General features: G+C 46.2%; 2 protein-coding genes across 10 annotated transcripts in view; both read left to right on the top strand.

Annotated features, from left to right (window-relative positions):
- LOC122393307 (protein GUCD1-like) overlaps nt 1-26,176 on the top strand; it is a 90,191-nt gene that overhangs the window by 57,100 nt on the left and 6,915 nt on the right. For 2 of the 8 annotated variants that reach the window (XM_043389213.1, XM_043389209.1), the window contains exon 1: nt 25,097-25,434. In XM_043389213.1, coding sequence (XP_043245148.1) covers nt 25,329-25,434 — 106 coding nt within the window. In that variant the 5' untranslated portion in view covers nt 25,097-25,328. Of the gene's footprint in view, nt 1-19,708; nt 19,936-20,183; nt 20,219-21,224; nt 21,939-25,096; nt 25,435-26,176 lie in introns of those variants that run through there. The other 6 variants (XM_043389218.1, XM_043389217.1, XM_043389215.1 and 3 more) reach the window with 6 other exon arrangements.
- On the top strand, nt 20,172-24,719 carry LOC122393308 (mitotic spindle assembly checkpoint protein MAD2B-like). 2 transcript variants are annotated; one of them, XM_043389220.1, is made up of 2 exons: nt 20,172-20,323; nt 23,293-24,719. In XM_043389220.1, exon 2 carries the CDS (start codon nt 23,384-23,386, stop codon nt 24,002-24,004), a length of 621 nt encoding a protein of 206 aa, XP_043245155.1. In that variant the 5' UTR covers nt 20,172-20,323; nt 23,293-23,383; the 3' UTR covers nt 24,005-24,719. The 2 variants fall into 2 exon arrangements, with proteins under 2 accessions (XP_043245155.1, XP_043245154.1); XM_043389219.1 differs by having other exon boundaries at nt 20,182-20,308.

The raw sequence follows: 26,176 nt of genomic DNA, 5'->3' as shown, positions 1-26,176 counted from the left end.
TGCTACATAACTCAGGTAAGCTAGTGCATCATACCAAGGTAGACCATCGTCATAGCTATCATCGCTCTTTATACAGTTTGTCGAACTACTCGTTATTTCGGACCCTTGTTCCGTATTGTTGGTTGTTACCAGACTACAACTTCTGTCTCCGATAGCGTCAAACCAAATAACATCAGAATCATCAGGATCGTTAGCGGAGATCAAAGTAGCTACCTTATAGGATTCAAGAGAACTGTGTGCATGACTTGGATCTAGTTTCTTTCCTGTGGTTATCCGGCACTGAGTGTGGATATCACTCACCTGGTGCATTTGTCCTTCTGATGCACCATACCTTGCAGTGAACTCCCCATGCTGACGGATGGTACGATCTTCTTTCGGGTGTGTCCCATAATAGAGAGGCGTGCTGGATGTCCTGTGGTCCGAAGTATTGTTGAGCTGGTGCGCTGGCATTTGGCTCGGCTCAGATGTGTCTGCTTCCGTCGTCAAACTGTCCGTCGGCTGATGGTCGCCTTCTGCTTGGATGTTGTCGCGATTGGTGCTGTGAGCCGTAGGTAGGTTGGACTCTGGTGCTGGTGCTTGAGATTGCTGGTTGACTCTGTGTTCCGTTTTATAAGACGATGTGTTCCGCTGAGTCTTGTATTTTTCGTTTACAAGTTTCTGGTATTTTCTCTGGAGCCTCTTTCTACATTCTTCTGAGTTGACCCAAAATAATCTTTGGGCTTCATGAATTGCCCACTGCGTCATTGGGTCGTGGGCTGCATCTATCTCTTTCATCAGTCTTCGCTTTTGCCGCCACAGAAAGGCTCGCCGACGGAAAGCATCTTGAATGGCTTCTTTTAGTGCCGATAGGGAGAAGGTATCCACTTTTTTGTGAAAACTCTCATTCTTGCTTATCTTCTTTGCATGTTTGATCGTATCCTGGATGAATTTCGGGATGATGTTTGTTTTCTTACATTCCAGGAGGAAGATGATGCGCTCTTGTGTGTTTGCTTGTTTGGTAGCATTTTTTAAGATTTCTATTAGCGCTGAAGAATGGTTAGGCTTATGTTTGATAATGTTGGCAAGCGCTTTTTTGAGGCTCATTGTAAATAAAATGATAATAAGAAACCGTAGCCTCATAATAAGGTTCAATATATTGCCGAATATAATTATAACAAAGTGAGACGACAGTTTCGGGCGTAGCCCATTATCAAGTCTGACATATTTTTTGAAATTTCAAAATGTCTAGCTCACTCGCAAACACAAACATTCATTGAAGCGCATCTTCCTTTTTCTGGGATATCAAGCCTGATATATCTCTCAAACACAGCTACCATACATCAATGCATAAATACACGAAACATACAATGATGCACACATGCAAGATCAGATCGATTCGGGATATTCGTGCAGTTGTGTTACAATACACAGGTGCCGGTACTGAAATGATGAATGTGTCGGTGAATGAATAGGCAACAGAGTGAATGAGTGAATGAAACTTTATACAGTGTCTGACAGCCTATATATGGCCTACTGAGTGCCATAAGGTGGTGGGGCTATGAGTTTCCACGATGAGTTTTGCGTGTTCAGCTTGGGATGAAGGTCTCTGATGTATTTTGACTCTGTGATTTTAAGGGATGCTACGTCTTTACATTTCCGAAGGATTTCTAGATGCATTGATGTTGCTGTTATATCGGTGTCAGGATGATGGGTGCGTACATGGTCACCAAATGGTGTGTCCTCTGTCTTGTTTTTTGCGTCACGAAGATGTTCGTTGTATCTGAGTCTGATTGGTCTTTTTGTTTCGCCTATATAGTCTACATTTTGGCAGAGTGTGCAGCAAATTTTATATACCACGTTTTTAGTGGTGCATTTCCCTTGAAGTCCTGCTGTACATGCGTGGCACTTTTTGTTGCCCGAAGGGCAGATAGGTGGGTTAAGCGCAGAATGAGTGAGTATGTTTGATACTGTTGGTCCTTTTTGCCAAGCTATTTTGATGGGGAGGCCTGATGAGCGAACTTTTGCATTAATTTTGCGGGTTAGGTCGTCGTCAATAAATGGGAGGGAGATGAAGGTGATGTTTTGGTCCTTTTTGTCCTTTCTGTCATTGTGGTTGTTGGGGTGTTTTACCTTCCAGATAGCTCGTTTGATGATCCTGAGTGGATAGCCATTGCCAAGAAAAAGGTCTACGATTTTTTGTTGCCCTCGTTGTATGGCTGCGTCATTCGTTCCCAGTCTTGTCGCACGCGTAAGCTCTGAGTGGAGGACGGCTAACTTTACTTGCATAGGCTGTGCTGAAGTAAAGTGGATAATGATTGGAGAGGCCATAGGTTTGATGTAGAGCTCTGTTTCGTACTGACCTGTGGGTTTCACTGTGATAAGAGTGTCCAAGAATGGCACGCTGGAGAGGGAAGCGGTGTTTGTTTTTTCTAGCGAGAACTTCAGGGATGGGTGAACAGAGTTCATAAACTCATGATATTTGTCGAGTGACTCTTCCCCGTGTGTCCATACGCCTAGGATGTCGTCGATATATCTCAGGTAGACTTCTGGTTGTTCACGAGGGGCCGATAAGATCAGGGATTCAATGGCGTGCATGAAGCTGATAGCTAAGGGTGGTGCTACCCTACTGCCCATGGCTATTCCTTTCGTCTGTTGGTAATATTTGTCGCCGAATCTGACATAGTTATTTTGTAAGCAATGGGTGAGGAGGGTTCTGAAAGCGTCTAAAGACAGACCGAATAAGTCAATTTTATCTCTGTGTGCTTCGATCATGTTACACACAGCGTCGATGGCTTCGTCTGTAGGTATGTTGCCATATAAATTTTGCACGTCCATTGTAAAAACAATGGTCCCGGGCGGGAATGAGTCGGGGTATTTGTTTTTCAGAGTAGAAAGATATTGATCTGTGTTTTTTAGATGCGCCGGTACAAAAGCAAGGAGCTGTGTGACTATTCGTTCGAGGAACCATGTGAGCTTATCTAAAGGGTCGCCGCACGCTGAGACTATGGGCCGAAGGGGTACATTGTCCTTGTGGGTTTTGGGGAGTCCATAAAATTCTGCTGTGCGTGACGCCTGAGGGATGATGTTTTTGACTATCTTTTCATCGACCACTGAATCCATCGTATCATGGATGATCCTTTTTGTTTGGGCTTCGAGCTTTGGTGTTGGGTTTTTTGCCACTGGTTTGTACTCATTTACTATTGATGTGGCCTTAGATATGTAAGTATCTTTAGACATAACTACTAGGCCCTTACATTTGTCAGAGCGCTTGAAAATAACTGAATCATCCTGTTTAGCAGTATTTAGAGCTTGTTTCTCTGACTTTGTGTGGTTTTGTGCTTTCGTCTTGTGTGATTTGTACGCAGTGAGTATTTTTTGCTTTAACGTTGTCAGACTATTTTCTACCGGCTGTGAAGCTACTGGGGCCATTTTTGCATTGCTGTCTGAGAACCTAGGTATAATGTTGAGAGTAGCTGGTGGTGTCTGAGTTTGGGTGTGGTCGTTTGAGTCGTCAGTGTCTGTCTCTGTACGTCGCTCTTTGTCGCCGTGTGCGTTGCTCGTCTGTGCCTGTCTCGACTCTATGAAGTGCCGCCATCTTAGGGCAAAGGCACCTCTTTCGAGACCAATTTCAGCGTCTTCTATTACCCGATTAGTGATAGTTCTGGATAGCGCAAACTTGGGCCCCATATCTAGAAGTCTGGTCAAGTTCGGTGGAAGTGTGGTGTCAGTGAGATTTTGAGTTTTTCCGCTGTCAGAGCCTTTGCCGAGTGTTGCGTTTTCTGACAACTGTGGCTTGTTACAGAGTTCAGTATCTGGGTGTGTTTCCGCTGCTCGTGTTACCTGCTTTGTAGATGTGCGCTTCGACTGGTCTGGTGTACTGCAGGTGAATTGGTCTCTTATCTGTCCATGATCAGTAACATTTAATATGCCTGTGACGTCTAGCATTCCTGACCTATCAAGGCTATCCTCCGCGTCATACCACATCACAGAGTCATCTAGAGTCGCAGCATGATCAGTGAGCGTTACCGACGGAGCGTGGGTGCTGACATCAGCTTCGTTGCCATTGTTCGGTGCTACATAACTCAGGTAAGCTAGTGCATCATACCAAGGTAGACCATCGTCATAGCTATCATCGCTCTTTATACAGTTTGTCGAACTACTCGTTATTTCGGACCCTTGTTCCGTATTGTTGGTTGTTACCAGACTACAACTTCTGTCTCCGATAGCGTCAAACCAAATAACATCAGAATCATCAGGATCGTTAGCGGAGATCAAAGTAGCTACCTTATAGGATTCAAGAGAACTGTGTGCATGACTTGGATCTAGTTTCTTTCCTGTGGTTATCCGGCACTGAGTGTGGATATCACTCACCTGGTGCATTTGTCCTTCTGATGCACCATACCTTGCAGTGAACTCCCCATGCTGACGGATGGTACGATCTTCTTTCGGGTGTGTCCCATAATAGAGAGGCGTGCTGGATGTCCTGTGGTCCGAAGTATTGTTGAGCTGGTGCGCTGGCATTTGGCTCGGCTCAGATGTGTCTGCTTCCGTCGTCAAACTGTCCGTCGGCTGATGGTCGCCTTCTGCTTGGATGTTGTCGCGATTGGTGCTGTGAGCCGTAGGTAGGTTGGACTCTGGTGCTGGTGCTTGAGATTGCTGGTTGACTCTGTGTTCCGTTTTATAAGACGATGTGTTCCGCTGAGTCTTGTATTTTTCGTTTACAAGTTTCTGGTATTTTCTCTGGAGCCTCTTTCTACATTCTTCTGAGTTGACCCAAAATAATCTTTGGGCTTCATGAATTGCCCACTGCGTCATTGGGTCGTGGGCTGCATCTATCTCTTTCATCAGTCTTCGCTTTTGCCGCCACAGAAAGGCTCGCCGACGGAAAGCATCTTGAATGGCTTCTTTTAGTGCCGATAGGGAGAAGGTATCCACTTTTTTGTGAAAACTCTCATTCTTGCTTATCTTCTTTGCATGTTTGATCGTATCCTGGATGAATTTCGGGATGATGTTTGTTTTCTTACATTCCAGGAGGAAGATGATGCGCTCTTGTGTGTTTGCTTGTTTGGTAGCATTTTTTAAGATTTCTATTAGCGCTGAAGAATGGTTAGGCTTATGTTTGATAATGTTGGCAAGCGCTTTTTTGAGGCTCATTGTAAATAAAATGATAATAAGAAACCGTAGCCTCATAATAAGGTTCAATATATTGCCGAATATAATTATAACAAAGTGAGACGACAGTTTCGGGCGTAGCCCATTATCAAGTCTGACATATTTTTTGAAATTTCAAAATGTCTAGCTCACTCGCAAACACAAACATTCATTGAAGCGCATCTTCCTTTTTCTGGGATATCAAGCCTGATATATCTCTCAAACACAGCTACCATACATCAATGCATAAATACACGAAACATACAATGATGCACACATGCAAGATCAGATCGATTCGGGATATTCGTGCAGTTGTGTTACAATACACAGGTGCCGGTACTGAAATGATGAATGTGTCGGTGAATGAATAGGCAACAGAGTGAATGAGTGAATGAAACTTTATACAGTGTCTGACAGCCTATATATGGCCTACTGAGTGCCATAAGGTGGTGGGGCTATGAGTTTCCACGATGAGTTTTGCGTGTTCAGCTTGGGATGAAGGTCTCTGATGTATTTTGACTCTGTGATTTTAAGGGATGCTACGTCTTTACATTTCCGAAGGATTTCTAGATGCATTGATGTTGCTGTTATATCGGTGTCAGGATGATGGGTGCGTACATGGTCACCAAATGGTGTGTCCTCTGTCTTGTTTTTTGCGTCACGAAGATGTTCGTTGTATCTGAGTCTGATTGGTCTTTTTGTTTCGCCTATATAGTCTACATTTTGGCAGAGTGTGCAGCAAATTTTATATACCACGTTTTTAGTGGTGCATTTCCCTTGAAGTCCTGCTGTACATGCGTGGCACTTTTTGTTGCCCGAAGGGCAGATAGGTGGGTTAAGCGCAGAATGAGTGAGTATGTTTGATACTGTTGGTCCTTTTTGCCAACGAAAAATACAAGACTCAGCGGAACACATCGTCTTATAAAACGGAACACAGAGTCAACCAGCAATCTCAAGCACCAGCACCAGAGTCCAACCTACCTACGGCTCACAGCACCAATCGCGACAACATCCAAGCAGAAGGCGACCATCAGCCGACGGACAGTTTGACGACGGAAGCAGACACATCTGAGCCGAGCCAAATGCCAGCGCACCAGCTCAACAATACTTCGGACCACAGGACATCCAGCACGCCTCTCTATTATGGGACACACCCGAAAGAAGATCGTACCATCCGTCAGCATGGGGAGTTCACTGCAAGGTATGGTGCATCAGAAGGACAAATGCACCAGGTGAGTGATATCCACACTCAGTGCCGGATAACCACAGGAAAGAAACTAGATCCAAGTCATGCACACAGTTCTCTTGAATCCTATAAGGTAGCTACTTTGATCTCCGCTAACGATCCTGATGATTCTGATGTTATTTGGTTTGACGCTATCGGAGACAGAAGTTGTAGTCTGGTAACAACCAACAATACGGAACAAGGGTCCGAAATAACGAGTAGTTCGACAAACTGTATAAAGAGCGATGATAGCTATGACGATGGTCTACCTTGGTATGATGCACTAGCTTACCTGAGTTATGTAGCACCGAACAATGGCAACGAAGCTGATGTCAGCACCCACGCTCCGTCGGTAACGCTCACTGATCATGCTGCGACTCTAGATGACTCTGTGATGTGGTATGACGCGGAGGATAGCCTTGATAGGTCAGGAATGCTAGACGTCACAGGCATATTAAATGTTACTGATCATGGACAGATAAGAGACCAATTCACCTGCAGTACACCAGACCAGTCGAAGCGCACATCTACAAAGCAGGTAACACGAGCAGCGGAAACACACCCAGATACTGAACTCTGTAACAAGCCACAGTTGTCAGAAAACGCAACACTCGGCAAAGGCTCTGACAGCGGAAAAACTCAAAATCTCACTGACACCACACTTCCACCGAACTTGACCAGACTTCTAGATATGGGGCCCAAGTTTGCGCTATCCAGAACTATCACTAATCGGGTAATAGAAGACGCTGAAATTGGTCTCGAAAGAGGTGCCTTTGCCCTAAGATGGCGGCACTTCATAGAGTCGAGACAGGCACAGACGAGCAACGCACACGGCGACAAAGAGCGACGTACAGAGACAGACACTGACGACTCAAACGACCACACCCAAACTCAGACACCACCAGCTACTCTCAACATTATACCTAGGTTCTCAGACAGCAATGCAAAAATGGCCCCAGTAGCTTCACAGCCGGTAGAAAATAGTCTGACAACGTTAAAGCAAAAAATACTCACTGCGTACAAATCACACAAGACGAAAGCACAAAACCACACAAAGTCAGAGAAACAAGCTCTAAATACTGCTAAACAGGATGATTCAGTTATTTTCAAGCGCTCTGACAAATGTAAGGGCCTAGTAGTTATGTCTAAAGATACTTACATATCTAAGGCCACATCAATAGTAAATGAGTACAAACCAGTGGCAAAAAACCCAACACCAAAGCTCGAAGCCCAAACAAAAAGGATCATCCATGATACGATGGATTCAGTGGTCGATGAAAAGATAGTCAAAAACATCATCCCTCAGGCGTCACGCACAGCAGAATTTTATGGACTCCCCAAAACCCACAAGGACAATGTACCCCTTCGGCCCATAGTCTCAGCGTGCGGCGACCCTTTAGATAAGCTCACATGGTTCCTCGAACGAATAGTCACACAGCTCCTTGCTTTTGTACCGGCGCATCTAAAAAACACAGATCAATATCTTTCTACTCTGAAAAACAAATACCCCGACTCATTCCCGCCCGGGACCATTGTTTTTACAATGGACGTGCAAAATTTATATGGCAACATACCTACAGACGAAGCCATCGACGCTGTGTGTAACATGATCGAAGCACACAGAGATAAAATTGACTTATTCGGTCTGTCTTTAGACGCTTTCAGAACCCTCCTCACCCATTGCTTACAAAATAACTATGTCAGATTCGGCGACAAATATTACCAACAGACGAAAGGAATAGCCATGGGCAGTAGGGTAGCACCACCCTTAGCTATCAGCTTCATGCACGCCATTGAATCCCTGATCTTATCGGCCCCTCGTGAACAACCAGAAGTCTACCTGAGATATATCGACGACATCCTAGGCGTATGGACACACGGGGAAGAGTCACTCGACAAATATCATGAGTTTATGAACTCTGTTCACCCATCCCTGAAGTTCTCGCTAGAAAAAACAAACACCGCTTCCCTCTCCAGCGTGCCATTCTTGGACACTCTTATCACAGTGAAACCCACAGGTCAGTACGAAACAGAGCTCTACATCAAACCTATGGCCTCTCCAATCATTATCCACTTTACTTCAGCACAGCCTATGCAAGTAAAGTTAGCCGTCCTCCACTCAGAGCTTACGCGTGCGACAAGACTGGGAACGAATGACGCAGCCATACAACGAGGGCAACAAAAAATCGTAGACCTTTTTCTTGGCAATGGCTATCCACTCAGGATCATCAAACGAGCTATCTGGAAGGTAAAACACCCCAACAACCACAATGACAGAAAGGACAAAAAGGACCAAAACATCACCTTCATCTCCCTCCCATTTATTGACGACGACCTAACCCGCAAAATTAATGCAAAAGTTCGCTCATCAGGCCTCCCCATCAAAATAGCTTGGCAAAAAGGACCAACAGTATCAAACATACTCACTCATTCTGCGCTTAACCCACCTATCTGCCCTTCGGGCAACAAAAAGTGCCACGCATGTACAGCAGGACTTCAAGGGAAATGCACCACTAAAAACGTGGTATATAAAATTTGCTGCACACTCTGCCAAAATGTAGACTATATAGGCGAAACAAAAAGACCAATCAGACTCAGATACAACGAACATCTTCGTGACGCAAAAAACAAGACAGAGGACACACCATTTGGTGACCATGTACGCACCCATCATCCTGACACCGATATAACAGCAACATCAATGCATCTAGAAATCCTTCGGAAATGTAAAGACGTAGCATCCCTTAAAATCACAGAGTCAAAATACATCAGAGACCTTCATCCCAAGCTGAACACGCAAAACTCATCGTGGAAACTCATAGCCCCACCACCTTATGGCACTCAGTAGGCCATATATAGGCTGTCAGACACTGTATAAAGTTTCATTCACTCATTCACTCTGTTGCCTATTCATTCACCGACACATTCATCATTTCAGTACCGGCACCTGTGTATTGTAACACAACTGCACGAATATCCCGAATCGATCTGATCTTGCATGTGTGCATCATTGTATGTTTCGTGTATTTATGCATTGATGTATGGTAGCTGTGTTTGAGAGATATATCAGGCTTGATATCCCAGAAAAAGGAAGATGCGCTTCAATGAATGTTTGTGTTTGCGAGTGAGCTAGACATTTTGAAATTTCAAAAAATATGTCAGACTTGATAATGGGCTACGCCCGAAACTGTCGTCTCACTTTGTTATAATTATATTCGGCAATATATTGAACCTTATTATGAGGCTACGGTTTCTTATTATCATTTTAAAGCAAGAGCAAGGCGAATTATTAGACAGGCAAAACGGGACTCTTGGGAGAAACTGCTACATATGTTCAAACATACCACCCCTATGCGACAACTATGGGACATAATACGGCGTTTTACAAAGAAGGAGCGCTACCAGCGGCCATTGCCCGTATTATGCATCAATGGCAATATGACAGACGATCCCAAAGAAGTCGCTGACGTGCTCGGGAATTTCTTCTCGGGGATGTCGGCGTCCATTAATTATAGAGCTGCCTTTAGGGAAAGAGAGAGTGTTTTGCTCGAACAGCTTCCATCGTTTGCGAGCGACAACGACGAGTGCTACAATGACATGTTTACTATTGATGAATTGAGATGGTCAGTTTCCCATTGTGGAAATACCTCTGTTGGGCCTGATAAGATTCACTACATGTTTTTTAAGCAACTTAATGATGAGCAATTGACACAGATCCTAAAGCTGATTAATTACATTTGGCTTTCAGAGCGTCTTCCCGACACTTGGAAACATTCCATTATGGTGCCGATCCTTAAACCCGGGAAGCCAAGTCACCAACCCGAATCTTACCGACCTATACAGCTTACATCATGCTTCAGTAAGGTCATGGAACGAATGGTTACCAGACGGCTGGCGTGGTTTATTGAAAACGGAGGAATGCTTTCAGCCATTCAATGCGGATTTCGGAAGGGACGGAGCACAGCTGATCATTTACTACGACTGGAGTCCAATGTTAGACAGGGCTTCTTTTACAACCGGTATACTTTAGCTGTATTCTTGGATTTTAAGAATGCGTTTAATCTTATTTCGACGGCGGCCCTGCTGACCAAGATGCACGCACTTGGTTTCAGAGGGCGAATGATGCACTTCATTCGATCCTACCTTGATAACCGAACCTTTCAAGTCAGAAATGGCTGCCTCTCCGATACATTTGAACAGGACAATGGCTTGGTACAGGGTGGTGTAATTTCTCCGGTGTTGTTTAACATCATGATAAACGACATATTTGATGGAGTCCCCGGAAACCCAACATGTGCGCTGTACGCTGACGATTGTACCATGTGGGTGCAAGGAAGGAGAATTGCACAATTAGTTGACCGAATGCAGTTAGCTCTCGACCATGTTAGTTCATGGGCTGACAGATGGGGCTTTGTTTTTTCACCGCACAAATGCAATGCCATTATATTCAGACGATATATGAAAGCAAGGGAATTAGCCACTGTGCCCCGATTGAGACTTTACAACGAGCACTTGAGCTACTCCGAGGAGGTCAAGTTTCTCGGGGTTTTGCTCGACACGAGACTGAATTTGAGCAAACATATTAAATATGTGAAGGGAAAGGCAACTAAACGTATATCAATCCTAAGATGTTTGGCCGGAGGGAACTGTGGAGCGGATAGAACGATACTTTTGCGAATTTACAAATCAATGATACGGCCAATACTTGATTATGCATGCCAGATACTGGATGGTCCACGAAACAAAACAGTTGAGTCGCTTGATAGCATCCAGAATGCATGCGTGAGGATTGCTACGGGCGCGCTTAGAACCTCCCCCATACTACCTCTGATGGTGGAAGCAGACGTACCTCTTCTGAGATTAAGACGGTGCGATTTGACCTTACGGTACTGCTTGAGAGTGAAGAGTGACCCCAACCATCCATGTCTTGAATTGATATCACGCGGTGCATCGCTGCCTGCCATTGATAGTGATTATTTGAAGCGAATCGCAGGCTTCCCTGTGTATGAGAGGCTCTCGGCTATATGCGCTGAGACAAACTTTGATATGCCGAACGAATTGACGTCCTTATCTGGTACCATCCCGCCTTGGCACTTGCAGAAATGTGATCTGATTCGACTAACAAATGAGAGAAAAGCAAACTTATCTGATATTGAAGTGCAATGTCAGTTTAATGACCTCAGAGAGAGATATGCAACGTTCTCTTTCTGCTTTACTGATGGATCAAAGAACCATGATGGTGTTGGATGTGCGTATGTACTTGGAAACCGACGTGAAAGGTTTAAGCTGCCAAATAACTGCTCTGTATTTACGGCGGAAGCATTCGCTATACTACGGGCACTGTTATTTGTGGAGGAAAGTGGTATCATGAGATGTGTCATTTGCACGGACTCCCTGTCCGTGCTGACTGCTCTTCGTGGGCCGGTCACTTCCCATCCTACTATCATGAAGATTTTAGAGACCTGTCATCGATTGATTACTTTGTCTGATCGCGAACTTGTTATTTTGTGGATCCCTGGACACTGCAGCATCACTGGGAACGAGCTAGCTGACCGTCAGGCCAGGGAGGCTATCTCGCTGGATCAAATAGTAGTCCTTGAAATGGGTCCCAAAGAGCACTATCCCGATATTGGGTTATCTGTCCGTCGCCTGTTCAATCAGTGCTGGCAGCAGTATAACTCAAACACCAACTTGAAGTTGATAAAGGATGAAGTTGGACCATGGTCATCTTGTAAACGCGCCAGTCGCAGGGAGGAAATCTTGTTATGTCGCATGCGAATAGGACATACACGATTCACTCACGGACATATAATAGATAGAGACCCCAGGCCTGAATGTAACCGATGTTTGTGTCCCCAGTCAGTTAAACATATACTTGTGGAGTGCCCAGTGTATGCTACTCACCGACAATCGATTGTTCAGAAGTGCCTTCAATTGGATGTACCACTTACCCTGAAAACTCTTCTGGGTGATCAACACCCGGACATCACTGACGAGGTTTTCAGGTTCCTACGTGCTACCAATCTCTTCAAAAAGCTGTGACTGCGATGATCTGCGATGAACTAGCTGTGATTATTTGTGTTTGAAGCTATCATGTGCAATTATTGGATTATGTTAGTCTACCTGCCGATTGGCGAACCCCGTCGCGACTGATGCGGAGGGCATGGCCGTCGATCTGGCACATTGATGCGATCTCCTGCTTTTGTAATTTGTGTTGATTGTTTACTTTATCGTCTCTCTGGTGTTTTGTGTTATGTGCTGCGACTGCTCTGTGGACGTCCTCATGTGTGTAACAGTCGTGCATTGTGTGGAAATGATTGGATGAATTGAGATTGAATGTTGAATGAGAAGGATGCGGGAGTGGAGATGCATCGGTGTGAGAGATGGATGCAGTTAGTGGATGAATGAAGAGCAGCCTGTACTGGTTTGCTACTGTAGTTTCTTTTTCTAGATTTCTCTTGGATGTATACCTTCGTTAATCTTTTTTGTACCATCCGGTCCCTTCTTTTGTAGAAGTAGTCGCATAGTTCCGAAGTTGAGGCTCGTTATGATCGGTATGATCATGAGACATGAACCCTCCAACGCAAGTTGATAACTGAGTGAGGTACCAAGAGCAGACTCGTGCCTGAAGATCCTTTTGAACTGAATGGCTCGCTGGACAGATGCGAGGTCAAGAGCGTTATGATTGAATGACTCATAACCAGAAACCATCCTTTTTGTTTCTATTTTTAAGTTTTTAATCAGTTATATGTTAGAAACTAACCGTTACTAATATACTTCACCGGACATTTCCTGCCTGGACATATCCGAAGCCCGCGCATACATCCCCATGCTAAACCTATCATTTTCCTTCATCTGCTTAGTTTCCCTCTGCACCATCTGGCTGCAACCGATTGCAACATCTACTCGATCGAGACAAGAATGGCGCACTGATGACAACAACTACGGACGCTTGAGCCCAACGAGGCTATGCGCCCTAACCCAACAAGTACAAGTAAGTAGCGTAGGTACCACGGACGTATAAATAAACTGGACTGACGATCCCAATGGACCTCCTATGGAAGATAGTGAAGCCGACAAGGCGCCATTTTACGTTGCCAAAAACCCGTGCTCTGAAAGGTCTACGAACCATTACAATTGGAATTGCGTCTAAACGGATGATCGGATCGAGATGCTGGTGGTACCGTTCTATGGGTAATGCTTTGAGGCAGGTGATGATGCATGACACAGGTCATTCGGTGTCACGTGGCGCGTGCCACGTGCCGACAAAGTCGGGAAGGGCAAAAACCTTTAAGCGACGCTCCAAATTAAACCGTGGACGGCACAGGTGCCAAATTCACAGGTCACATGTCCCGGTGTTTGACCATTACCATATGGTATGCTCGGCAGCAGGGGGTGCGGAATGCACGCGCCAGGGGCGAAAAACATGTTTTGAGGATGCATCCTCCGATTCCGGAAAACCTTGACCTAGGCACACCAAATTTGGCACACTGACACTACTGGACGAGCGCTTTAAGGCGCTGTGCAAATAGATGTGCTGGGGTACACGGTGCACGTGCTGTGCACGTGCAAACCTTTTGATGTTGCACTCTGTGTCACATATACGGGCAGAGCGGGTAGCGCTAGCAAGCTCAAAGTGCCAAATTTACACAGGCCACCCAGAATGCATTCCAGCATAGTTATTGAGCATATCTATCTCCTGGTGGACCCCAAAGGTGCGCTCTGCACGTGCAAAAAATTATCCGCGCCGGGCGGTGGGGATGCTTGGACACCCCTTGTAGGTTTATGTAAATATCTCGAAAACGGCGTTGTGGAGCGCCGCCGTTTTTAGCACACCCTTTCATGAATCTTTTTCACACATGCTGCATAACTTTCAGACCCAGGTCACTCAAGGTTAGGTCACCAGGGCCTTACCTTAGGAAAAGTTATAATGCCCGTCATAGCTACACAGACTGAACAATCGGTCTAAAACGTTGGCCTATAGTCGATGGTCGATAGTCGATGGTCGATGGCCACCTATGGTCGATGATGACGACAACAACAACGTTCGTCGGTCCCCCTGGTCGGCTCACCATTTAGGTGCTGATCCATTTGAAAATGGGATATGATATCACTTTTGCCTACTCCAGTAGGTACCCATCACCCTCACGTGAGGCAAAGGACACAAAACATAGACGAGCGGTGTCGCCTGAAGAAGTTCGTTATGTGCTGGCAATAGCTAGTACCACAGTTTGATAAACAAATCACCGATTATCTTAAAACAAGAATTGAGAGTAACCGCAGATTGTTTGATACGGTCTTTAAAACGGCAAACCATTTCTTTTATCAAATTCGGGCTCCAAAACTTTTAGCTACCCAGCAACGCAAATTTACGCTACCATCGCCCGATAGCGCAGCATAGGCATCTTTGTTTCCACGTTGTTTGCGCCTGTAGTGATACTGTACCGCAATAACCATTATCTTCATCTTTCACCCATAGATGGCAGGAGCAGAGCGCCTGCATCTATGCTGTGCCGCAGTGCTTTTACAATACGAACTGAGCATTGAGCAAGCGCGGTGTAATACGATTATGTGGTGGCCTGGACCGGTGACCGCGGCCAAGAAGAAATGGCTCCAACTTGACTGAGTAGCGGTAAATCAGCATCTGATATTAAGTTATTATTACGAGACCATGTTTGGCCGGAATCGTGATTCGGCGTACGTCGGCGCGCACTAGCAGCGCGTTTGCTGTCTTTTCGTGGTTTCAAGCGTTCAAACATGTGATGTGATGTTGGTCACATGCAATATGGTGATTGGTGGGTGTCAAGGTCACGTGAAAATTAGGTCAAGGTCACTGACCTTTAATGACCTTGGTTCACCTTTACGAGTTTTACATGTTTCTAGGACAGTTTTTGGAGCTGATTTGATTTCGAATTTAGCATTCAGTTCAACATTTAAGAAGTTATAGTTTTAGTGGATTCGTAACATGTTACGACGCCATCAGTGGTGGTGGACACCTACTATGGATAAGCTACTTTACTATGGATAAGATACTTTACGTATACCTATATGGTGCTCTTAATAATCGCCGCCAACGTTTTAGACCGATTGTTCAGTCTGTGTAGCTATGACGGGCATTATAACTTTTCCTAAGGTAAGGCCACTTGGACGTAACCTGGTGACCTAACCTTGAGTGACCTGGGTCTGAAAGTTATGCAGCATGCGTGAAAAAGATGCATGAAAGGGTGTGCTAAAAACGGCGGCGCTCCACAACGCCGTTTTCGAGATATTTACATAAACCTACATGGGGTGTCCAAGCATCCCCACCGCCCGGCGCGGATAATTTTTTGCACGTGCAGAGCGCACCTTTGGGGTCCACCAGGAGATAGATATGCTCAATAACTATGCTGGAATGCATTCTGGGTGGCCTGTGTAAATTTGGCACTTTGAGCTTGCCAGCGCTACCCGCCCTACCCGCATGTGTGACACAGAGTGCAACAACATCAAAAGGTTTGCACGTGCACAGCACGTGCACCGTGTACCCAAGCACGCCTATTTATACAGCACCTTAAAGCGCGTGTCCATCAGTGTCAGTGTACCAAATTTGGTGTGCCTAGGTCAAGGTTTTCCGGAATCGGAGGATGCATCCTCAAAACATGTTTTTCGCCCCTGGCGCGTGCATTCCGCACCCCCTGCTGCCGAGCATACCATATGGTAATGGTCAAACACCGGGACATGTGACCTGTGAATTTGGCACCTGTGCCGTCCACCGTTTAATTTGGAGCGTCGCTTAAAGGTTTTTGCCCTTACCGACTTTGTCGGCACGTGGCACGCGCCACGTGACACCGAATGACCTGTGTCATGCATCATCACCTGCCTCAAAGCATTACCCATCGAACAGTACCACCAGCATCTCGATCCGATCATCCGTTTAGACGCAATTCCAATTGTAATGGTTCGATGACCTTTCAGAGCATGGGTTTTTGGCAACGTAAAATGGCGCCTTGTCGGCTTCACCTGAATGGAGGTGGTTGCGGGTCCAGTTTAATTATACGTCCGTGGTAGGTACCAAGGCTATATAAACCAGGTAGAACGCTCCGGGAAAAAAGTTGGAAACAATAAATTAGTTGCGGCATTCCCTGATGACGCGAATGTGGGTCAGCGGCCGGCGGCCGGCGGCCGCTAACACTGTATGAGGATGCATGCACGGAACTTTTGCTTGTTGGAGATTGCGCTAGGCAGATAAATGTTAATGTTAGGATATGTTTCGAAAGTAAATTGAACGACGCTTCGAACGCCGTCAATGAATTTGCGATACGACAACTATTTGTTTAGTTAAAGCCGGCGAACTTTTACCTTCCGACCGCGCGGGGAGGCGATACGGCGCCACACTGACGGTTTTTACGATAACTCAAAATTCTTTTGAGCTAAAGAGCTGAAATTTGACATGTACAATCTTTTGATCAAGCTGGATCTTCTGGTATAAGTCGCATATTTAAGGTACGTCAGGTTGTTGACCTATGTTATCGCTCGTGAGCCTCTACACAGTCCAAAAGCAACGCAATTTCTGGACACTCAGTGCCAAGAAATCCTTCACAGAAAGATGACACTTGGCAGAAAGAAGAGCTGTCGGTTTCTTACCGTTCGTATGTGTCGTGTTTTCACAAGAGTTTAGTAAGGTCAGGTCCCTCACGTGACCTCCCCTCATAACTCAATAGGTTTACTATCATAGAAGCGTTTATCAATCGCCGGAAATCTTAGCCAATCCCACTGGACACTGGATCTATACCCACATGGGGCCCTCCTGACTGGTCACTCCCTCTGAAATCCACAATAACATTGGGCTGCGGCCACGGTTATGTATTAATGCTTTTCACTAACAGAAATACAACTTCAACCAACACAGTGCACGCCGCCACAACAGTCCGACCCACGTCCCTGATATCGACTAGCACTCGGCCGGATGATATATGCGGAGCCAATCAGTCCGAATGTGACCTGCAGCTTACAATTGCTGTGTCGCATGGCGCATGGCACAGGATGATTCCTAGCAGCTGTCGGGTGGAGTGGAGAAACAGCACGTTGCGACACACCGCGCCGGCGACAGAGCTCAGCAGGCCTGGTTGGAGGCTGGAGCCGGAGGTAAGGGCGGACACAGGCACAGACATTGCAGGACAAATAACAGGATGTCAGTTAGGGATATAATTCAAGACGAATGATTCAAGACGGCCTGAAATAATGCAAATTTTGCTCACTTGGATACCAACTTCAAACTTGACGTTTATAGCACCACGGCAGCGTCCCAAAATTTGTTGATTTGGGTGCGAAATGACATCCAGCTGAAGTCATTTTCCACTCTCACCTCCAACTTTTCAAAACAATTTTCTACTCTCAACAGTCAACATTACCGAGAAAAGCATTGTGAGGATGGCCATTTTGCATCGTACATTTTACCACACTCTTATAGAAATTTATGTTACCATAGATAACAGTAGAACTACTGTTCTACTGTTATCTATGATGTTACCTATCCTTTTATCACTCTTTTTGGGCCTTATCTGACCAGCAATTTTGCACTCACATCCCCCTTTTTTGCTGAGAAATTTTCCCCTCCGACACCCAAGCCAGAATGGAATTTTGGGACACTGCACCACGGAAACAATGGGCGCACAGAAAAGAAACAAAAGATGGGGTGTTTCTAACGCAAGAAAGTAAATAGAGGCTGCATATGATGGAACAGCCCGAAGTGCAGACAAGCACATATTTTTGGTAATAGCTATCAGCCTATCAGCTGTCATTACTCTTCTCCCTTGATCAACTACTGGACACATCTGAAGCATCATATATAGGTAGCACCAATGTCCATAACAAATGCTTGGAAGTAGTTTTATGAAGCCAAGGGAAATACATGCTAACATGCCTACATCATGCATGTAAACTCAAAATTACACACTACACAGGCATGACAAAGGAAGCTTATGTAAAGAGAGTAGTTAGCAAAAAACATTTCATAGTTAAAATAATTCAAAACTGCACAGTGCACACAGGGCAAACATAAAAGCAGTAAGTGTGCACTTTGCTGTTCAGTTATGCTAAGAAATGGTTCAAAACAAAATACATCTTTTCATGTTTACTGGTTGTTCTTCGCCACTTCACCCATATCTTGATTACAGATGGGCTGTTACTGTAGGCTGATGAAGTGACACTTGGTTGCCTTTGTGCGAGTTTCAGTTGCAGCCTCCTAGGTACTGCACTGGAAAGCAGATGAATGCCTCTGAAAGATAGGAATATAGGCAAAGTTAACTGTAGTAGTGTCAATGATAATAGACATGACATTTTTGTCCTTTGACATACATTTGTTGAAGTAAAAAAAGGTACAAAATAAATTGGTTTGTTTCAAGACACGCTCACTGCACAAAGCCGCACAGACATTACACAGGCATATGAAATTGGTACACATAAAACTTGATGATTAAAAAGGTCAAAACTAGCAATAATATTAATTGAAGTAAAAGTTACAATCACAATCATTTCTTCATTTAAAATGACTTGACATAAGTCACAAGACGCAACGCTCCTATTCACTAAAGAAAAGTTTTTATGCTTTCATTATCCTCCACATATCAACCATCTTGATACTAGGCTGTGCAATAGTGGGTACATAACCCCATGTTGCCATTTTATTAGAGCAAGTGGGGTTACAACAACAATGATAATGTCAAACCCACATCTGCAACCGTACTGCAGTTTCAATCACCTTACAAGCACACCTTCTGGCAGTTTGATAGGCAGAATGGTCATTACTACCTTCTCCTCATATTCAACACATATTCCCTTTATACAGATACAGTTAAGACCTGGTTATGGCAAGCATTTTCGAGAAAAGATAGAATAAGAGTCCAAGACAAAGGTCGAGAGAAACAACACCAACATAAAACACCGACTATGTAGCACTAATACTGTCAAATTCATAAAAATATATACATGAGTCGATCAGAAATTCACTGTAGATTTTGAAAATGGTGTCAAATGCCACTCAAATATCCCCATTCGCATGCACGAAGCAATAAAACACTGACCTTCAGTTCCGCGTGCCATTCTTCATAGGCCACTGTGTATTAAATAACGCGTTCACTGATCGCAAAAAATGAGACCCACATATGACGCGTTTGCTACCAGCCAATCAGCGCTCGAGATGCCGAGCGCTGATTGGTGGAGAGGGCCGTCGTTAGCAGTCCATTACATGTCGTTTTCCTTGAACATGTGCGTGAGCGCTGATGCTGCTCACGGGCTGTTGCCATTTTTCGTAATGCTGAAGGCACGGGAGCGAACCCCCCTGAGGGGTGTTCACGGGCACCGCACACTGCTGCGTGCGGTGTGTGCGGTACGTCCAGCAGGCGTGGGGGTAGGGGATGGGTAGGCGGCTCTGACGTCACGGCTGCGTGCGGTGGACGGTCCGCTGTGGCCAGTCCCGACCGGCCACAGCTGTCGCTGTGTGCGGTGACGCAAGGCTGACGTAGGGACGCAGTGGGCGGAGCTTGGAGGCTGTGTGCGGTCCGACCGCACACAGGGTCCGTGAACAGCCCTCTGATAAACCGTAGGTACTGATGGTAGCGCGGTTTATTTATTATTTATTATATTTCGGTGAATGTTGTGAATCAAAGTGTTTTGAAGCTGATTTTTATGTAATTGACCGTGGAGAATCAGTATAGCATCGTCGAAATTGTGCTACTTTAATGAAAAAACTGAAGCATTCCCCGGTAGATATAAATTGATTTTTTTTTCAGATTCCTTTCCATGCCTCCAAAAAACTGATGATTCTGTAGGTTCTAAGCAAGGTTCTAAGCATGGGCGTCGAAACCGGGGGGACGGGGGAGTAGTAAAGTAATCTTAGACGGAGGGACTCATTCCCCCTAGTCGAGGAATCTGGGGGGACGTCCCTCGCAAGAAATATTCTAATGAATGATTTAAAGGGTGACTTATGAATTGGTATATAAAAATTGGCCTTTTGTCATTTTGAAATGAAATTCAGATTTAGAATTTGGGTCATATGAATCACTGGTACTGTAGGTACCCTTGCTCACAGGGCTGCAAAGTAGATTTAGTTTTGGTAACTGCGGATCTGGCTTAAAAAAATCGCTCGGAGTCTGACTCCAACCCCCATCTCCGACCACGGCATCCCTCAACCCGCATCAAACTGAAAAAGTTGTGATGTAATGCTTTTGTCTCACTAAATGCTTCTTGGCACATTCAAAGAATACATTACCTACAATGATGAATGAGGTGCAGCTCTAGACTGTCTGTCCCAGGTTGAGGTCCTTGACAGGGAGCCAAAGCTTCAGTTGTAGGGGAGACCACATCCAACAAGGGCTGAAGATCTGTCCCCAAAGTCTCAGGGTGGGATGACAGCTTGCAGAGACCACACATTTTAAGATCTTCGCAACAGTCAAAACTCTCAGCTCACTCTCAAGCGGCCTTCTTCCCGTTTGAGGCCATCCGACATGAATAAAAGGTCTCACCAAAGTCACCATGGCCTTTGAACGCTTTATGCTTGAGTGTGAGAGCCGAGAGGACCTTGTCCCGGTCTGAGAGGGCCCAGGAGGCTGTAATACTCAGTGTGGGCCTACATTGGTTTTACCACGACCCCTACAATCTGCAATCACCACAACGAACAGAATATCCAGCTCTTATCCGACCCATCCTCGGGAAACTGTTGATTGCTTATACCTGTATACTGTCATCCATGCGTGCCGTATAACACAAATGGATGCAAACGGGCTTTATTAGATATTTCGAATAACCAGCCAGGAGCTTGTCTTGAAACCAGAGTACGATGACTCCGACGTTAGGTTCGAAGTCAGTTACGATCTCGATGACTCCAATTCCGTATCCAACCAAAACCGTAGACTACGACCGACCGAAGTCGACTCCAACCCCGCAGTCCTGCAGTTACACTGCACAAGGTTTCCAACTTCTTGGAAATAAGCTGTACGGTTGGCAGAGGACCACATGATATTTTTAGAGGAAGGGCTGCTTAACTTGGTGAACAGAGCTTAGCTGTAGGGGTATCAAACTTATTAGACGGGATGCAAAATTCATGCGTTTTTGAGCTGTTTTCCCCGGCGTTTTTTGCCAATTTTCGCGGCGCGAAGTAGAAAAGAAACATTGTGACTAATGACGCCTTCAGGCTCCACGCGGGAAGAACATGTGTATGCGTTACAAGTAATGCGTAGGCCTGAAAATGTACGGTAAATAACTTTCGGGTTTTTGTCAGTCAATCCGCCCCCCCCCCGTCAAAAATCCGTGGCGACGCCCCTGGTTCTAAAAGATCTAAGTGTTGGCAATGAATCAGCTGGCCATTCCGTAATTTGATCGGCACTAATCTGTTGACCTATTGATCTAGTTGATTTAATGGCACGCTCTCCTGTGGCGCCTTGCCCTGTGGTGAAAAAATGTAACCCCGTGTTCACAGTGTCCCGGACGACAAAGATTCCGCGTGATCTGGCCAATGGCGTTCGGGAACCGCGGCCAAGCCCCGCTGATCTTCAACATGATTGGCCGGACGGCGTAGAATCTTCGTCGTCCGGGAGACTGCGAACCCGGGGTAAACAATCTGTGGGTGGATATAGGAAGTGGCGAATGTGTAAGGCAGTATCTATGACAGTATCTAAGGCAGTATCTATGTCATAGTACCTATGACCGTGGTGTAAGGACGATGATATGAGCGTCAATTACTATTTATATTGTTATCCTTATTATACATTCTTATCATTTTGATTATGTTCACGAGTTTTCTCTGTTGATGTAACATCTAAAAAACGGTGTGCTTTACAGCTAATGCTCAGTGCCAGATTGAAATAAATAATAAAACTTTTATTTTAGTTAGAAGTATAGGTATAGAAACATATGATAAAAACATAATATTGTTTCTTTCTAGAAATGATTGAAAGAACCTGGATAGGAAACTCCTATTCTCATGAGCAGCGTTCCGGGCGATAGCCCTGTCACCAGGTGGGGACTACTTCATCCTAGGCGGTGTTTCACGGGACGCTGCTACCACGCTGCTATCAAATTGCGCGAGCTGACGTCACACTTGCGGTAGTGTTGGAGCAATGGGCCTGTTGATGTTTCCATGGAAACCCAATTTGACACGTGTAAAAGCAGCGTGCTGCTATCACCGGTGAAACAGGGCCCATGATATTACGCAAAACACGCAAACTCGCAAAAAAAAAACGCACGCAGAAGATGCATAGTATAGCCAGGCCTTAAGTATCAGTATCACACAGTACCGCAAGCCACCGTTCCGTCGTTTCCATCCTCAGGAAGTCAAATCCTTCTTCTCCACGCCTCAAATCCTGTTCCGGGCTGGACGGGCAACTTTATCCCGTGCAGCGGCCTCGCTTCATGTCCCCAGAGCAGCCCTCTGACCTGCCGGGCCCGAGAAATCGGGATAGCCCCAGCGTGCGCACCAGTGCGGTTCCACCTGGGGTGCGTGACAGGAAGCGTGCGGTCAAGGCTGTCCCGCGTAGCGGGTGCCGAAAACGATTCGTACCACTCCCGTGTATATAGTTAGTGTACTAACCCAGTATGAATGTGTGCTACTAACGACAAAAGCCCGGGTCGGGCACCAAAAATATTAAAAAAAAAACTTTATCCCGTGCAGAAAGTTATCCCGCCCTAGGGTGCCCACCCAGACCTATGTCTCCCCCTAATTCCTATCGTCCTTCTGGCTCTGAAATGGTCCCGTCGGACGGACGGGAAAGGGCCCTGCCCAACAAAACAAACTACAAAGTAAACTAAGTATCGCAATTCAGTTTGGAATTATTATAACTTTTAAGCATAAACTATAATAAAATTGTAGCAAAAAACTAATTTGAGGAAAGTGGTTCCTATTTTTAATTTAATTTTCCTTTGATGTCCTCAGTTCGCTCTTCACATTTCTCATATTTGTGTTTCAGCACGTAACTTGAAGCATTGGTAGAAATACGAAAAAAATCAAATGAAACCTGGTAATCTGATTGATTGGTAGATTACCAATTACAGTTAATCATGGCCGCCTGTGACATTGCCTTGGAACTTTTAGAAACCATACTTCATTCTGTATTATATCTACGCAAGCTCTACCCTGAAGCGATTTTCCGCAAGCGGCAGAAGTACCGGATCCCCGTGCACATGTCCGTGCACAAGGGTGTCAATGAGTACGTGTCGGCCAGTGTGCGCGCGCTGCGCCCCTACTTGGAGCGGCGGCTGCTCGAGTCGGTGTCGGTGGTCGTGACCGACCCGGCCGGCCGACACTTTGAAACGCTCGCCGTCGAGCTGCGCGTGCTCGACGCGGCGGCCATCTGTGCGCGCGACGACCCGTGCCTGGCGCGCCTGGAGGCGTCGCTGTCGGGCCTGCTGCTGGGTCTGAGCGCCACGCTGGGCGACTGCGACCCGCCGCCGGCCGGCTCCACGTTCCAGCTGCAGGCCGCCGCCAGCCGCTGTCTGCCCGAGTCGCTGGACGCGGCCGCCGAGTTTCCGCTCACCATCACAGACTCGGCGGCGCCGCACGGACCCACAGCGGCGGCCGAGGACGGGCCGGGGACCGAGGGCTGCTCCGTGCTGCCCGTCCGTTCCGTTAGAAACGAGCTGTTCGCGCTGGAGGTGACCCTCCGCAGACCGACTGGATGACGAGGGGACCTGTGAAGTGCCCCTCCGTGGGCTGACCGATGGGTCTGTGGGGTGACCCTCCATAGACCGGCTGACCGGCGGGTCTGTGAAGTGACTGTGAGGTGACCGTCCGTTGGCTGACCGATGGGTCTGTGGAGTGTGGGGTGACCCTCCATAGACCGGCTGACCGGCGGGTCTGTGAAGTGACTGTGAGGTGATTGATGGGTCTGTGGAGTGTGGGGTGACCCTCCATAGACCGGCTGACCGGCGGGTCTGTAACCGACACACCCGCGAGGACCCGAGCGATGGCTGCTGGACTGACTACGGACTGTCACTGTAAAGGTGTATTTCATACCCAGAGATGGATGAGGGAAGCTGCCTTTTGGCATGACATGGAAAGATCAACTGACTGGCTAGGCAGATCCCTAGCATTCTGTTCCGTGCATTTGTGCTTTTTCTGCAACGTGATACTTGTTCGAACAGTTCGAAGTTGATGTGACGCTGCCTGGCTCATGCTGGTGTCAGGTGTTTGTATGTTTTCCGTGAAAACAAATCACTCCATCGTTTGCTCTTTGTTGGTGCGTGAATGAGGTGTAATTTTGAGTTAAATATGCAATCTGTGTGCTCCGCTGCTTCATAGTTCGCTGTTTATCCGCTCGATTTTCTTAAAAACGCTAGTAAGGCTCTGTAATGCTCCAGTCGTTTTGGTGGTCATGCCCTTTGGCTCAAGTCTCAATGTTTGTTTTTTTATGCAATGAAGCATGGCTGGTTTCTGATATCATTGCGCTGGTTTCATTTTGATATCATGTGTTGCGTGACTGTCGTTAACAATTCCTAAATATATTCCTGCGTTTTTGCCTATTACAAAGCAGCATTGATAGCAATCGTGCGACACACCCTGTTCAAGTGTGAGGAATTCAGAAGCCTGGGTCAGTATCTTGATCGGATAACGATGCACCACACTTGGTAACGTTCACTCATACTAACAGCACCCGAAGCAAGATTATTTTGCGTTGAGCAAGTTGAGTGCTTTCACTCAATAGTGAATTTCTTTCAGTCAGAGCACCGATTTAGTTAGCAAGCCCGTGAACAATAGGCGATCTCCCTCGAAAAACATACCCTGTCGAAAAACCACCTGCCCGAAGTGGGAAACAATGTCTGTGTGTGGCGTCTGGAGCAGCCGACACTAGCTCATTACGTCGGTTCGCCGTTTGTTCTTCATGACTACCTACCGGTCATGTCAGACACGGCTATCGTGACATTGTTTTCTTCTCCAACTTTGCCGAACTTGACGGTGATTAAGTGCTCTCGTTGGTTTCACAGAGCGCCATGATGCTGAGCTGAGATGTTTGGTATCGGCTGGGTGCAAATCGCAAGACGTGACTCCGGTGTCAACCATTGCCACAAGCAGAAAATGCCCAAGACCGGACCGGCCCCTAAGCGCGCCAGACGTAAGCAGCTGCATTTATAGGAGGTCGGTTTGCGACCGATGTGTTCCGGGCTCTTTTCACTTTTTATTTTCCGTTTTTAAACCCTGTGACTGATCGTACTGACTGATGTGCGTAATTCTGTATGACCTGATTGACTGAGGTCGGTGCTCTGTAATTCTGTGTGATCCTCTGACAGATCGGTGCTCTGTAATTCTGTATGACCCTCCGAGTGAGATCGCCCCCGCTCACCACTGACTGAGATCGGTGCTCTGTAATTCTGTGTGAGCCTCTGACAGATCGGTGCTCTGTAATTCTGTATGACCTGACCAACTGAGATCGGTGCTCTGTAATTCTGTATGACCCTCCGAGTGAGATCGCCCCCGCTCACCACTGACTGAGATCGGTGCTCTGTAATTCTGTGTGAGCCTCTGACAGATCGGTGCTCTGTAATTCTGTATGACCTGACCAACTGAGATCGGTGCTCTGTAATTCTGTATGACCCTCCGAGTGAGATCGGTGCTCTGTAATTCTGTATGACCCTCCGAGTGAGATCGGTGCTCTGTAATTCTGTATGACCTGACTGACTGAGATCGGTGCTCTGTAATTCTGTATGACCTGACTGACTGAGATCGGTGCTCTGTAATTCTGTGTGACCTGACTGACTGAGGTCGGTGCTCTGTAATTCTGTATGACCTGACCTTCTGAGGTCGGTGCTCTGTAATTCTGTATGACCCTCAGAGTGAGATCGCCCCCGCTCACCGCT

Source organism: Amphibalanus amphitrite, unplaced genomic scaffold (assembly GCF_019059575.1).
Source record: "Amphibalanus amphitrite isolate SeventyFive unplaced genomic scaffold, NRLGWU_Aamphi_draft 000529F_arrow, whole genome shotgun sequence".
In the NCBI taxonomy this organism is placed as follows: domain Eukaryota; kingdom Metazoa; phylum Arthropoda; class Thecostraca; order Balanomorpha; family Balanidae; genus Amphibalanus; species Amphibalanus amphitrite.
This window is presented reverse-complemented; position numbering and strand designations above follow the sequence as displayed.